General features: G+C 39.3%; 1 protein-coding gene across 1 annotated transcript in view; it reads left to right on the forward strand.

Annotated features, from left to right (window-relative positions):
* The window catches only part of MYO3B (myosin IIIB), a 429,858-nt gene that overhangs the window by 210,633 nt on the left and 203,748 nt on the right, over positions 1-15,477 (forward strand). The window contains exons 12-17 of the mRNA XM_087434928.1: positions 127-243; positions 781-885; positions 3,269-3,352; positions 4,193-4,395; positions 8,740-8,838; positions 9,182-9,296. Of these exons, the coding sequence (XP_087291054.1) occupies positions 127-243; positions 781-885; positions 3,269-3,352; positions 4,193-4,395; positions 8,740-8,838; positions 9,182-9,296 (723 nt within the window). The remainder of the gene's footprint in view (positions 1-126; positions 244-780; positions 886-3,268; positions 3,353-4,192; positions 4,396-8,739; positions 8,839-9,181; positions 9,297-15,477) is intronic.

The following is a 15,477-nucleotide window of genomic DNA, read 5'->3' on the forward strand; positions in this document are numbered from 1 at the left end:
TGATTTAAATTGACTTCTTTCATCTTTTAGAGAAAAATATTCTTGTAAGAATAAATTTGTTATTTTTAGAATCTCTCCCTTGTTGGAAATAATGTTTACTCTCAATATCATTTATCTTCTTCTTAGGATACAATTACTCATCAGTTGCAGAAGCGTTATGTGGACTTGCTGATTTACACCTATGTTGGAGACATCTTAATTGCCTTAAACCCCTTCCAGAATCTAAGCATATACTCTCCACAGGTAAGGAATGCTTTAAGAGCATCTTGCTCCTTAATAGGAAATTAAAAATCACGAGGGACAATGAAAAGAAGGAAAAAGTGAGAATAAAATTATGCCACCCTAGAGGTGTATATCCCAAACTGCAGATAATAATGCAACACAAATGGAATTCTTACATTTTGGGGGTAACTTTTTAAAGCAAGATGTAGCAATAATACCTAACATTAATTTTATGCTTACTGAATGCCAGGCACTATGTTACCTCGCTTACTCTCCCAACCCTGTGAGACAAGTACTATTATTAAGCCTATTTGGCGGATGAGGAGACTTAGCATAGTGAGGTTAATTCCCTTGCAAAAGTTCATGAAGCCAGTAGGTGAAGAACAGGTATTTGACCTCAGGCCTGTAGACCCTACAGCCTCTTGATACTACAATTCCTTCAATAAGTGACAAAGCCTTGGTTTTGTGGGCATCGGGTACCAGAGAATTAGAAGGTCCAGTGGAGCATTAAAAGGTCCAGTGGAGCATTAGAAGGATCTTTAATTATTTTTTCTTCAGTTTTCCAGACTTTATCATGGAGTGAAACGTGTCTCAAATCCCCCCCACATATTTGCATCAGCAGATGCTGCTTACCAATGCATGGTTACTTTCAGCAAAGACCAGGTCAGAACTCACCTTCCTTTCCTACCAAGTCACACAGTAAGATGTGTTCTGTCTGCCTCTGCAGCTCTCAAGTCTTCCTGAAAACTTTCCCTTCTGGTTGCTGGTGCTGACTCAAGGAGATAGGAAATGAAATAGCTCAGTGGAACAGGAACAGTGATAAAACCAGAGTAGCAGGAGAACGTGAACACTCTTTTCAAGAAATGTGAAACATTCACATCCAGAGCACTCATTTTCTCTGATAAAATGTAATCAGGATATTTCTAATATGAACATGAGAACCTAGAGCTAACACAAACCTGATCACATGGCAATGACTGCAATAAAAATAGGATGTAGAATGACATAAATGAAATTCCTTCCTATTAAGGTCTCAGAATTTTCATGGTCCAGTCCTTTTTGTATGAAATACTTCATACACTTTAGCTGCTGAGAAATTGTGATGGATTGGGTAAAAACTGAAGAAATCTTAAATTCAATGCTGGTTAAACACAAAGATCACCCATATGTTTTAACTTTCTGGACCTCGGATTCACAGTGGTGGCATATCCAACCTTTGATCCTTCATCTACTTTCAATATGTATGTTTTCCTTTGTGTCTTTATTCTGTTTGAAATCGAAATGATCTAATTTGGTGAGAAAATTTTATGAGATAATCACCATGTGTATATTTCTGAGACCTGTGAAGTCTCAGCTTTGGGTTTGTTGAGGAGTAAATGAAATTATAACAGGACAAGTTACAAAATGGAGTACATGGATTCACTATATGTTAGAAACTTGCCTTGTCCAAATTCTTACCTTTCCCAGAGACTTGTGAAATGTCCATAGATTTCATAAAAAGGAAGTAAATGGAGAGAGATATTTGTGTTTCTCAAGTTAAGAGGTTTCCCCACTGTGTTCTTTTTTTTCTGACACCACTTCTAACACAAAATGTTGTGTCTTTTTTAACCAATTCTCCAATTCTCCAATACCAACTGCATGTCTAACAATTCAATTCCATTCAATTCTGACACTAACTACCCAGAGTTAGTGCAGATCTCACCAGTTCAGGGATCAGTCTCACAAGACTGCCTCTACTTCAGATGCCAGCTGCGAATGGGGTGCCCAGTTTACCCAGACCCCTACCTGGCCGACTACAAATTCAGGTATTCCCACCACCCCCCTCAGGTTTGGTAATTCACTAGAATGACTCACAGAACTCAGGTAAACACTTCACTTATGTTTACTGGTTTATTATAAAGGAGACAACTCAGGAACAGCCAAATGGAAGAGATCATAGGGCAAGATATAGGGAAGAGGGGTGGGGCAAAGCATCCATGCCTTCTCTGGACACGCCCCTATCCCAGCACTTCAATGTGTTCACACCAGAAGCTCTCTGAATCTCATTGTTCAAGAGTTTTTATGACTCAATCAATTTCTAATCCCTCTCTCCTCCCCAGAAGTTGGGATGGTGGTGCTGAAAGTTCCCACCCTCTAATCGTGGGTTTGATCTTTCCGGTGACCAGCCCCCAACCTGAAGCTATCTTGGGCCCCACCTTGAAGCACTTGGTTAGCAGTTAGGTTTGGTTAAAGGGGACTTTTTTGTGAATAACAAAAGATGCTCCTTTCACTCCTATCATTTGGAAAATTCCAAGAGTTTTAGGAGCTCTATGCCAGAAACCAGAGACAAAGACCAAATATATGTTTTTTATTACACTGCACCCAGTAAACCTAAAGAACTCCTAGAAATGAATGATAAAAAGACCAACGATACAAAAATAAATAGGCAAAGGATATGGAATGGTCACACACACAGTATATATGAATGACCTTAAATGTGTGAAAGGATGCCCAACCTCACTCATAATAAAAGAAATGCAACTTAAAACTATACTAAGATACCATTTTTTGCCTGTCAGATTGGCAAAAATCCAACATATCCTGTTTGGTGAGGCTGTAGGAGAACAGGCACTTTCATATATTGGTAGAGTCCTTAGGAAAGCAATTTGATACTATCTATCAAATTTACAAATGTGTTTACCTTTTGATCCAACAACCCCATTTCTAGGTATTTATTCCACAGATGAACCTACATGTAAATATAATGACCTATGTATAAAGTTATACATTGCAATATTGTTTGTAATAACAAAAGGAAAAGAACTCAAGGATCCATCAATATGGGACTGGTTCATAGATTACGGTACATCTATACAATGGAAGAACAAGCAGCTGTGAAAAGGTTGAAGAAGCTCTCAATGTATTGAAATGGAAAGATTCCTAAGATGTATTGCTCAGTGAAAAATTAAGGTGTACATTGGTGGATGTTATATGAAAACTATAGCTAAACACACAGGATGTTTACTGTGCTATGAATTCTTCATTCACCTTCCATTTTCTGTGTCAGTGCATTGTCATCAGCGGAGAAAGTGGCTCTGGGAAGACAGAAAGTGCCCACCTGATTGTTCAGCATTTGACTTTCTTGGGAAAGGTATTGACTTCCTGCTTTATGTATTGTCACTAGAAGTCCCTGCAGAATAACGGCATATTTTTATAAATGATGGAAATATTAGTTCTTTTTAAGGGTTACATGAAAACATTCCATCTTTATTACATTTGCCTCCTGATAGCTAGGCCTCTTAAGATGTCAGCATGCCATCCTTCTTTCACATAGTGAGGAAAATAATGCCAGCATGAATTTACTAGATTATCGGCAATTAATTTTTCATGTTTTCAATGTAATAGAAACATTTAGCCATTAAGTAGTAAAAGTGGTTAAACATTAGGAACAGGATCAGAGAGAACCACTAAAGTGATTAAAAGACTGGAAAATAGAAATCTTGGGGCAAAAGTTGAGGGAAATGGAAATTTTCACTTTGGTGAAATGGACATTGGAGGAATGACTTAAAAAATGGTCTAGCAGTTACTTATACTCAGAATCAGTGTATTATGTGACTAAGATAGAATTTAAGGAATATTTTTTTACAGATAAGTTTTATTGAATATTATAATGGATGACTGAGAAAAGTTATAAGATTTCTCTATTTAAAATTCCTTCTAAACTGTTTAGGCATTTTATCTATCAAGGATTTTAAGTGAAGTGTGGCTGGAGGTAAAAACTAAAAACCTAGTCTAGCCTCATCTGATGCCTATGCACCTGGGGAGTTGCTCGTCTCAGAAAACAAGGCTGGCTAGTGGTTGATGCTAATTTCCCCAAATGGAGATCTTCCCAAAAGGATATGTGATTTTTGTGGGTAGGGAGGGGTATGTGGCAACTCTGCTAGAGTAAGGTTCCTGGAGACTCCTCTTGACTGTTCTCTGTTTGGCACAGGCCAATAATCAGACCTTGAGAGAGAAAATTCTGCAAGTCAACTCCCTGGTAGAAGCCTTTGGAAATGCATGCACTGCTATCAATGACAATTCCAGCCGATTTGGAAAATATCTGGAAATGATGTTTACACCAACTGGAGCTGTGATGGGGGCAAGAATCTCTGAATATCTCCTTGAAAAATCCAGAGTTATCAAACAGGCAGCGTAGGTGCACTATTTTATCACTCTGGTTTTGCTGCAATATAGACCTGGAGGCTTTGGGAATTTTGATGTCTCCATTTTCACTCCTGTTCTTAGCATCTCTGCCCCTGCCCCCAGCCTCCCCAAGAGCAAGAAATTATTTAAGCAAAGGATAAGTGGTGATTTGTAACCTAAAAGATGTTTACTGGCAGAGTTCAGAGGGCTAGGGTGGGGGTACTTTAGGATAGGTATGCCTGTTTCTCCTGAGTTGGTTATACCAGGTATAATTTAACAACATTGCAGATGCTTTTAAAAATCAATAAGTCTCTTAAAGTTGAAATTGTCTATATTAAAAAAAAGCACTGAGAACATTCCATATGTTAACTTTTTCCCTAGATTGAGAGAGGGAAAAATATATTTTAAGAAGAGCAGTTTAGCAACAGTGATCAATAGCATGGACTGCTCTGACATTTACTGGGTGACCTTGGGTATGTCATTTAACCTCTCTGGGTGACCTTGGGTATGTCACTTAACCTCTCTGGGCCTCATCTGTGAAATGGAGATGCTACTAGTGCCTACCTCCTGGGTTTGCTGTGAAGATTAATGAGTTCATTATATGAAATTACTTTAAAAAGTGCTTGGAATGGAACATGTTATCAGAGGGTTAGCCACTCTTCCTATTATTATTATTATTATTATTATTATTATTATTATTATTGCAAGACACCAGACTTCCTCAGGAGCATGGATCCATTCATGAATTATTCAGTAATTATATATTGAATGCTGTATGCTTGTGCTGTGCCCCCTGCTGGGGTTGCAAGAGTAAACAAAATAGATAAGTCTCAGTACTCATGGAGCTTGGAGAGAGTGGTGGATTGGAGTGTGGGGCGGATCACAGACATTAAACAAGTAAATAAACTCAAATGCAGAACCATTGTGATAAGTACCAGGAAGCAATGTAAGGTGCTCTGAAGGTGTAAAACAGGAGAAAGAAGGGCACATAACCTAGTCCAGAAGACTGGGGCTTCCTCTGTACAAGACATTTAATCTGAGATCCGAGGATCACTAGGAGTTAGCCAGTGAGGTGGGGACAGGAGTGGGGAGGGAGAGATGGGCAAAGATGAGACTAAGACTAGATCATGCAGGGCTTTGGAACCAAGCTGAGGATTTTGAACCTCATTCTAAAGGCAATAGGAAGCCATTTAACATTTTCAAGAAGGGAAGTCATAAAACACAACTTGTATTTTGAAATAATTACTCTGGCGTTAATGGGGTGAATGGATTGGAAGAGACACAAGAAGTATCGTGTTGAAGCCATTAGGAAGCTATTGCCAGATCCATGTGGGAGAGAATGTTGGCCTGGACTAAGATGGTAGTAGTGGAGATGGAGATGGAGAGGAGTTGATGAATCTGAGAGATACTATGCAAACGGAATCCACAGGACGTGCTCTAGGTTAGGAACTCAAGCATCATCTTCTATCATACACCTGGAGTTTCCTCACAAAATAGGACCTGACTTGAAAATTAAACAAGTGAACAAAGGATAGAATGAGAGTCATTTTGGCTTCCCTGTGGCTTCTTGATTAATTTTTATGAGGTCCCTCTCTACTTTCTCCCCAAAATAGGGTGATTTTAAAGTTTAGGGAGCTACCTCTCACAGAATGGAAACTATAGTAAAGTGATCTTTTACAAAGATAATGTGAGAAGGGTTCCAATCACAGCTATGTCACTAATTGTGTGTTGCTTATTAATTAATATAAATATCCTTTTATCTTACTTTCCTCATATGCAAAAAAGACATAATAAAGCCAATCTCACAGGGCTGTTATGAGAATTAAATGAGATGGTATGTGGTTTATACCAAATATAGAATCTGACACAGAGCATCTAATAAACCATAACTTATTATTATTAAATTTATTCAGTATGATAGTAGGGATGCGGTAAAATAGTCAGAGGACATTGGATGAGGAGAAAATGGAGCCTGTGAAAGTCCATCTAACTTGTCTGGTTCTGTTCTCTTCCGGGCACATAGTAGGATTCCTCTTCTTGGTACACAGTGGCTGGATGTGGTCATATGACCAGTTCTGGCAAATGAGTATTTAGAGGAGGACCCACCATAGCTCTGGCAAACTGCAAGATGGTGGCTACTCCATCATCTGGGCCCATGAGTGATATGATGAGCACAGCCCGCCCTGCTGGCCCTCAGTAAACATGTACTCTGAGCAAGAAGTAAGCCATTGTTGAGTTAAGTCACTAAGATCTTGGGATATTTGTTACTGCAACAAAACCTAGCCAATCTTGATAAATACAGGAATGAAAATCAAACTGAATTTATGCTAGGAATGGATGTTGGTAGGCAAAACTTGGAAGAATTGAGAACTAGAGATATCTGCAAAAAAGCTATAGGAAGGTAAGACCAAGATGAGTCAGCCAAAGCCTACACGTTTACCAGAGGTTAAAGAACAAGTAACATTCATACGGGGCATACCAGTTCATAAAGCCCAGTAAGGGCTTTCCCATCTCAAAGAATGGTGCCACCATCACCAGATGCTCATTAGAAACCTGGGAGGCAGACTCCAGGTCCCTTTTCCTCACCACCCTCATTCATTCTATCAGGACATTCTTTTGGTTGTTTCTCCAAAATATATCTTTGAGTTTACTCTTGTTCTCCGTCATCACTGCCATTATCTTGTCCAAGCCGCTCGCTCTCTCACCTAGACCTTCTAATTGGTCTCCCTGCATCCACCTTAGCTTCTTAAAATCTAGTCACACACTTACAGTGAACCCTGGCTCCAGTTTAAAAACACTTCAAAGAATTCTAATTGCATAATCAACAAAATCCTCCTTATGGCCTAACAAGGCCTTGTGTGGGCTGGCCCTGCCTACCTGCCCACCTGCTTCTCACTAGCATTCGTTTGGTCCTATGTGGGTATCGTGCTCAGAGCCTTTGTGTATATGCCGCTTCCTCTCTTTTTCCCCATCTCTCTGTTGCTCCTTCCGGCCCCCTGTCATACTTCGGAGTTTGACTCAAGCGGTATTTACTTAGAGAGTCCTTCCCCTGACTTGACACAAGTGGCCCTCATCCCCCAACATTATTCTTCATCTCAGCCCCTTGTTTGTTTCTTTCCAAGTCCTCATCACAAGTTTCCTTGTTGATTCATCTAACCCTGTCACAAGTAGGGAAGCTCCAGAGAGCATGAATCCTCTGAGTCCTGTATCCCTGGCACCTGGTACAGTTTCTGCCGTGATTGGCACTGAATAAATTTATTAGTTGAGTAAACAAATGAGTGAGAAATGGCAAGTAGAGGCATTTAGAATACAAGGCAGAGATAACAAGGCACCAGAAGAGCTTTGGCAGGATAAACAACCCGAAGACTAGGATATCCAGGAGAAGCTGAAGAAAAGAGAGGCACCCATGTCACACCGAGAAACAAGGAGTAGAAAGAAGACAAAATTTCTTTCCACAGAGCTAAATTAGCCAAGGTGAGGATTTGCCAAGATCCTGGGACATCAGCAGAAGAGATGGTCTTCCTTGAGAGAAAGAAAGGAATCTAGAGCAGGGCTTTTCAAACTATCTTTGCTGAAAGACTAATTTTTTAAAAACAGTTTGTAAAATATAAGTGAAATGAATTAGAAAAATTATCATACTCTCAGATGTCGTGGCAATGTCACTTGCTATAAAATGTCTAGACATGTACTTTCCATTCCTTATCTCATCATAAGCGGACAGCTGTCCACAGACCACACTTAGAGTAGCAGCTCTCTGAAAGGATCCTGGCTGGGGCGGCCTAAAAGAGAGTGGACAGCAGGAGACCAGGGGGGCTGATCCATGCCATTTTGAATTGTATTTCAAAGAGTACAAGTTTGAGAGAGTGGAGACCTCAGTTCTGGGACCAATTCCACTCCTTAACTTGCTGTGTGACCGGCAAGCCACTTCCTGTCTGGGGCTCCAGTAAAGTAGGGAGTTTGGCTGATCTCTCTAAGTGGGATATCACCATCTCTAAAGCAACATGGGCTACAAACAGAAGGCATATGGCAGAGATGCATAGTCGTTTGGGCTGGAATAGAAAGATCTCTCAACATGTGAAACCTGAGCTGTTGCCTATAAGTGTTCTATTCTCTAAAACCTCCTTCTGTGCATAGTAAACATAAGTGTGTTTAATAATGTGACATTGTGACAATTACTATACTAATCCTATCACTATTACTATTCTGTAATTGGGATGTGGCATATTTAATTGCCTGAAAATGCAAATTTACTACAGAATAATATTTTGCATGGAAAGAAAATGGTATAAATTACTCGGAGTAGGGAAGCCCAGAATATGTTATTAATAAGGTCTTCTCCCCCTTTTTTTCCAGGGGAGAGAAAAATTTTCACATATTTTACTATATTTATGCTGGACTTTATCACCAAAAGAAGCTTTCTGAGTTCAGACTTCCTGAGGAAAAGGCTCCTAGGTAAGTGTCAGGAGTTTTAGTTGTTAATTCTTAATGAATATACAATGAGCAACGGACAAAACTTGGAAATAAATGGAGCTGTTTCCCTAACTGGACAGTCACAGTCTCTTTAGCTGAAATACTCAGGATGAGATGGCAGGAACTACATCTCACGGTTTGCATTTTCTAGAAAGTTCAAAACCTCAACTGCAGCCATTTTGCTCAGCCACATGCACCATTATTTCACTGCAGTATTAGACTGTAAGGGAAATGCCCTTGCAAAGAAGGAGCCCAATGATGCCCTGGTGTTTGAGGTACATTTTGCCAAGTCAATGTTCATTCTGTTTGTTCATACTCCATTTAGGTACATAGCTGATGAAACTGCAAGGGTGATGCATGACATAACTTCCAAGGAGTCTTATAGAAGACAGTTTGAAGCAATTCAGCATTGCTTCAGGATTATAGGGTTCACTGACAAGGTAAGTGATTGTCAGGAGAGGAAGAAACTCAAGTGTTAATACTCTTGGATCAGTGTGAGTGAAGACGTGAATGTTCTAACAGGGCAGGATGCTTGCTTTTCAAATGCCATACTGGTCAGGTTATAAGGTCTTACTATTCAAAGTGTGACCCAAGGACCAGAAACATTGTCATCACCCGAGAGCTTGTTAGAAATGCAGACTTTCAGGTCCAACCAAGAACAACTGAATTGGAGTCTGCATTTTAACAAGATACACAGGTGAACATTAAAGTAGAAGTACTGTTGTAAGTGCTATGTCTCTGTGAATTGTTACCATTGTCATCAGTTCACTACAGTCGTGATCACTAACACCAAAACAATACTGCCCTTTTCTGAGTTGGGCTTGTCCCAACCATTAAACTGAATTGTGTAATAGGAGTATAGGAATATGTAGGTTACACCCAAGCCACAGAAATATATTTATGCAGGTAGTTCCTTGCACACCAAGACAAATTAATTTAAACCTTTTCAACGTTCTTGCAATCACTTCCTTCTCCATGGTACACAGTTGCACATTATTAACTATAGCTCTAAGTACTGTACAGCTCTTATCTTACTAGATACAGGCTGTCTCTATTAAATATATGCCAGGGGTGACAGAAAATATTTATCACCCTAGGTTCAAATATTATTCTGTGATACATTTATGTTATAGTTTCTGGGCTTCATGCCATCAATTTTGCAAAATATACAGATTCTTTTGCTTTTCCAACAAAGGATGTGAATGATTAGGAGTAGGTGCGGGTGTTAAATCTTAAGGGATTAGATTACAAGACATTTGAGTTACCCTGGGACAGCCATCTGGATAAAGGATTGCTTCTGTAATCCAATGAGTTTGGTCAGCCCTTGCCTCTCCAGCATAGTTGATTTTAGTCATAATAATACCTTTCTTCTTTCTAGCTAGCTGTTCATTTTCTCTGTCGGCCTCCCATAGACTTTAAACCGACAGACAGTGGAAAATCCCAAAGGTCGGATAAAAATAGAAGTATATTTCCTATGACTTCTTAGAGCAGAACAATTAAACAGGTTCCAGCATTGTTAAAGAACCTTTATGGTTATTAATTTATGGAGCTGGTTGTTATCAAAAATGCGTCACCAGAAGAGTCAAAGCAAGGTGGAGATGGCAGTAGAGCCATTTAATGGCTCTGGGTCATCCTAAAGTATTTAGGGGCATACTTCTGTAAAAGAGTACAGGAACAATAAAGAAGTCAGCCATAGAGTTAATAATATTTTGCTTTCGATGAGTACCAAGATGATTATAGAATACATGAAGAAATTGGTCCTGGCTCTAAAAGAAAGTATATAATGGCTCTGTTCTAATAATAGAAATGTACTGCAAATAATAATAAAACAGATACTGTTTTAAGATAACAAAATTAAAAGCAAAACAAATTAAATATGCTAAATATATGTCCTTGAAGTAAGCCATCCCTAACCCTTGTGGAAAAAAAGTACAGTAGAAATGAATGAATGACTGCATGAGTAAATGTGAAAAGAAAGCACTGTAAAAGGTGGTTTTTTGTTTTTTTTTTAGCTTTCCAAATACCAACATTTATTTAAAGGCAATAACAAAAGAGGTGTTGAATTCTACTAATGTCATAGAGCTTAGTTCCCAGAAAGGTGTGCATTCATACTCCATTTCCTTCACGGAGAAAGGGTCAGCTTACCTCTCCGACTAAAGGATTTCAATAAAATAGAATTGCCTGGTTTTTTTTTTTTCCAGTTTCTTCTTCTTTTTTTTTTTTATTTTTTGTTTATTGCAGTAACATTGGTTTATAACATTGTATAAATTTCAGATGTACATCATTATACTTCTATTTCTGCATAGATTACATCATGTTCACCACCCAAATACTAATTACAACCCATCACCACACACATGTGCCGAATTATCCCTTTCGCCCTCCTCCCTCCCCCCTTCCCCTCTGGTAACCACCAATCCAATCTCTGTCTCTATGTGTTTGTTTGTTGTTGTTATTATCTACTACTTAATGAGGGAGATCATACGGTATTTGAAGGTGGTCAACATTATTAATTTGTATGTGGTCTGAACCGTTAAATGAATGACCAGAATGTAATTATGTGTATATGTGTGTATGTTCACCGTGTCTGTGTCCCATATTAATTCATACTGGAAATAAACCAACTTATGTCAGTTAGCAACCTTGGAAATGGAAGGAAGAGGCTGGATCTTATCTCTCTGATGCTAAATTCTTTGGTTATATCTTTGTCTATATCTCTATAGACAATCTGTTTTGCTGAATTAACTCAGTTCACTTTATATTTATAAACTCAAAGTAGTTTGACTAAATTCAGAAAGATTCAGTTGAATGTAGTCAGGCAGCAGAAGCCAAATAGCTGCTCTAAAGAACTTCTTAAGTTTTTCTGAGGGACATTTCTAGACAGAGCTTTAATGAATTGGTCAGTTTAATTAAAACTATTGTTCCTGTCCTTTCTTGTAATGTCACTAGTTCCCTGCAGGAATCTCCTCAGTTTTTCCCAAACCCTTATAGAAAAATTAGGAGTAGCACATCTTAGTGTGGACTCAGGAGCATAAATTTTAATTCTGGGACATCAGCCAAAAGTGTCTGAAAGAACACTTGACCCTGAGTTTAATGTAAAGAAACTTCCCTGGTAGAAGGAGTCATCCACTAGCAATGACGGTTCCTTGTAGGGGCCTGGAGGGATTATACCTAAAACCCTATTATGGAGATCAGTGCTTTTCAACTCCTATTTTTGGGGTCAAACCATACTATTTTTGTTTAATATTATGCTTTTTTTGCTAGTATATGAATCATCATAGCATATTAAATAAATTGATTTTTATGTGTGTTTATATTTAATAATACATAAAAACTTTTTTGGCAAATATCCATGTGATGGTCAAGATTGGACATTTACTGCAGATCCCTTGATAAAGAGGTTAGGGAGAGGGCTTTGAGATTAGGGCAAATTTTTTTCCCTTTTTTCAAAATAGGTTACAAATTTGGAAGAGTACTGCTAAAGAGACTCAAGGTTATATGTTAAGATGTAAATTGGGGGTCTAGAGGATTTCCATTGTCTCAGTGACAGACAATAGGACTTACCATTGACTTTTTTAAACCACTTTATTGATGTATGATTCATAGAAAAAAGATTTTTAAACCAACCATTGGCTTTTAAGATACAAATGTTGTGAGCCTCTGAAAAGAAAACTGAGTAAAGGTGTTGGAATAGAGCCTGTAAGGAAGAAGGCCCTTCAGCTGGGCCTAATGCAGTGCTTAGGGCAGAACTGGTGCAAAACCAGAGACTTATAAACAAGAAGCAAGGTAAAGAGAAACTGAGGGCCGGCCCCGTGGCTTAGCGGTTAAGTGCGCGCGCTCTGCTACTGGCTGCCGGGGTTCGGATCCCGGGCGCGCACCGACGCACCGCTTCTCCGGCCATGCTGAGGCCGCGTCCCACATACAGCAACTAGAAGGATGTGCAACTATGACATACAACTATCTGCTGGGGCTTTGGGGAAAAAAAGGAGGAGGACTGGCAATAGATGTTAGCTCAGAGCCAGTCTTCCTCAGCAAAAAGAGGAGGATTAGCATGGATGTTAGCTCAGGGCTGATCTTCCTCATAAAAAAATAAGAAAAAAAAAAGAGAGAGACTGAGACGGCAAGTAAGTTCCTAGGGAGGTACCTGAGAAACAACTACCATGAGATGCCTGTGAATCAGACCAAGGGCGATTTCCTTAAATTAGGTCCACGACAGAGAAAGCCAACGTTCTTCTCAATTTTCTGCTTAGCCTCAACTTTATTGAGAGAATATCTACATCAGTAAAAGGAGTGCTGTCTGAGAAAAAGAGAGAAGAAGCAAATACCATATATCCTGCATGGGGCTTTGATGGAGAAGGGCTCTTTCTTCTCTACTTTTGCTGATTGGTGGTGAAACTGAATTCATATTCATCAAAAATGAATTAGGAAACCCAGCTGGAGGAGTTAGTCTTCTTCATAATATATCCTGTCCTGAGTGAAGTTATTACATTTTATCATATAGAAAGTTGGAAACCGATAAGAAATAAAAAGATAGAGCATCATAGCAAGATTCTGTAGCAAAGGCAGGGATGCCAGGAAAGGCTCCATAGCTGGAGATGAAGCAAGAGAAAATAAGCAAGGTGAGGAAGGTAAAAAATTCTTCCCAGGCTGAATGTGGGGAGAAAAGAAGAGACATTTGATTAAGAAGTATTGGGGAGGGAGGAGTAATCCCACAGATGGATATACTGCTGATTGAACTCTACTGTGACTGTATATGGGTGATGTTTTGACCTGAACAGAGTGGATGTAGGTTCCTAGGCCAGAAAGGAAGAACTAATTAACCCAAGGATGGGACTAAAGGAATCAAATGGAATAGCCTAGAAATGTAGCATAGGGAGCACCCTAAGGCTAATACCTCCATAATGAGGTGAGCATTTGATACCCCTTCCTGAGTTCCCCTCACTGAACCAAGGAAGGAGACCCAGCCTTCCTTAACCATTAACTTCAGTCATTCACATAGTGTTTGAACCCTAAAAAGTTTTTGCTGAAGGTTATAGGTAGTTTTCCTTTTTGAAAGAGGAAATGTCTGAGCATTGTGCTGAAGAGGATGTTGGCGGAGAAGCAATGGGGCAAGAACCACCATTTCCTGTGGGGATGATCACCCCAGTGGTGAAATGCCTGGAAGCCTTATTTTAGGAGGTTTCGTGGCTTGTACTATCATACATGGTGTGTGTGTTTTAATTAGAGGAAATACATTTTTTCCCCTAAGTGTATTAAGAGTTTTAGATAAGCTCTTGAGATAACTGGATATAGAAATAACAGATATAGAACTCACTGCTGTTGAGTCCCTGTTTTAGCTTGGGAAATCTTCCTCCGTGGGAAGTTGCTGGATGCATTCTGCAACCTCACACTGTATTGATCAAGGTAATGAGGTGTTGTCATGTTAACTTCAGCCTAGTCCCAGAAAACCCATTTAGTAGGTGTTCTCCTTAGCCACTCTTAAGTTGTGTGATTAAAACAATGATTCTTGACGTCAGAAACATGATACCTTGCCTTTGATTTAGAAGTTTGAAGAACAATATTTATCTACAGTAGAAACCCAGTTTAAAATCCTCATTTATCTTTGTAGCATTATGAGGTATCCAGCAGACGTCACTATTACAGTCCGTGTTCAGTTTTTTGGCTTTACTGAGTAAGGTTTACAGAAAGGCTCAATATGGGGAGAATGCTTTATCAGTGGTCCAATGACAGTTCCTATTAGTTTGCTGCTATGTAGAGTGCTAAATCAAGTGCCCCACCTGAGTATTTTTTATGGAAGTACTTTTCTCTATCTATAAGCATAAGATACAGAAATTTCCTGGCTGTATATTTCACTGTCTCACCTACAGGAAATGCAAATGTTTAAGTAAATAAATGTACATTATTTTTTACCATTAATGCTATGGTTTTTTTTTTACCACTAATGCTATGTATTCAACTTTTAATATAAAAATAGGAATTACATCATCTGAACTGTTTTTACTCACATGACTTCTGAAACCAAATGTGTGGAGTTTTTTTTCCCACAACCACCAATTCTGCTATAATTCAATTCAATTCTGACACTGTCTACCTGGAGTTAGCATCAGATCACACGAGTTAGGGGGTCAGTCCCACAAGACTGCCTCCACTTCAGACACCAATCACAAGTCCCAGAGTTCTCCTACTTTTAACCAACCAGCTGTAAATTGGGGGTTTCCAAGACCCCGTCCTAGGTTTCAGTAATTTGCTAGATGAACTCACAGAACTCAGGAAAACAGTTTACTTACTCCTACTGGTTTATTATAAAGGGTACAACTCAGGAACAGCCAAATAGAAGAGACAGACGCATAGGGCAAGGTATTGGGAGAAGGGGGCGCCACCTCCTCTCACCACCTTCATGTGTTCACCAACCCAGAAGTGCTCCAAACGTCATCAGTTAGAGGTTTTAATGGAGGTTCCATTACATAGGCATGACTAATTAAATCATTGGCCATTGGTGTTGAACTCGATCTCTAGCCCCTCTCTCCTTCCCTGAGCAGGGGAAGGGATGTGTGGCTAAAAGTTGCAACCCTTTAATCACATAGTTGGTTCCTCTGGCAAACAGCCCCAACCCTCCAAGAG

Source organism: Ceratotherium simum, chromosome 9 (genome assembly GCF_057802395.1).
Source record: "Ceratotherium simum simum isolate JZ-2026a chromosome 9, ASM5780239v1, whole genome shotgun sequence".
Taxonomy (NCBI): domain Eukaryota; kingdom Metazoa; phylum Chordata; class Mammalia; order Perissodactyla; family Rhinocerotidae; genus Ceratotherium; species Ceratotherium simum.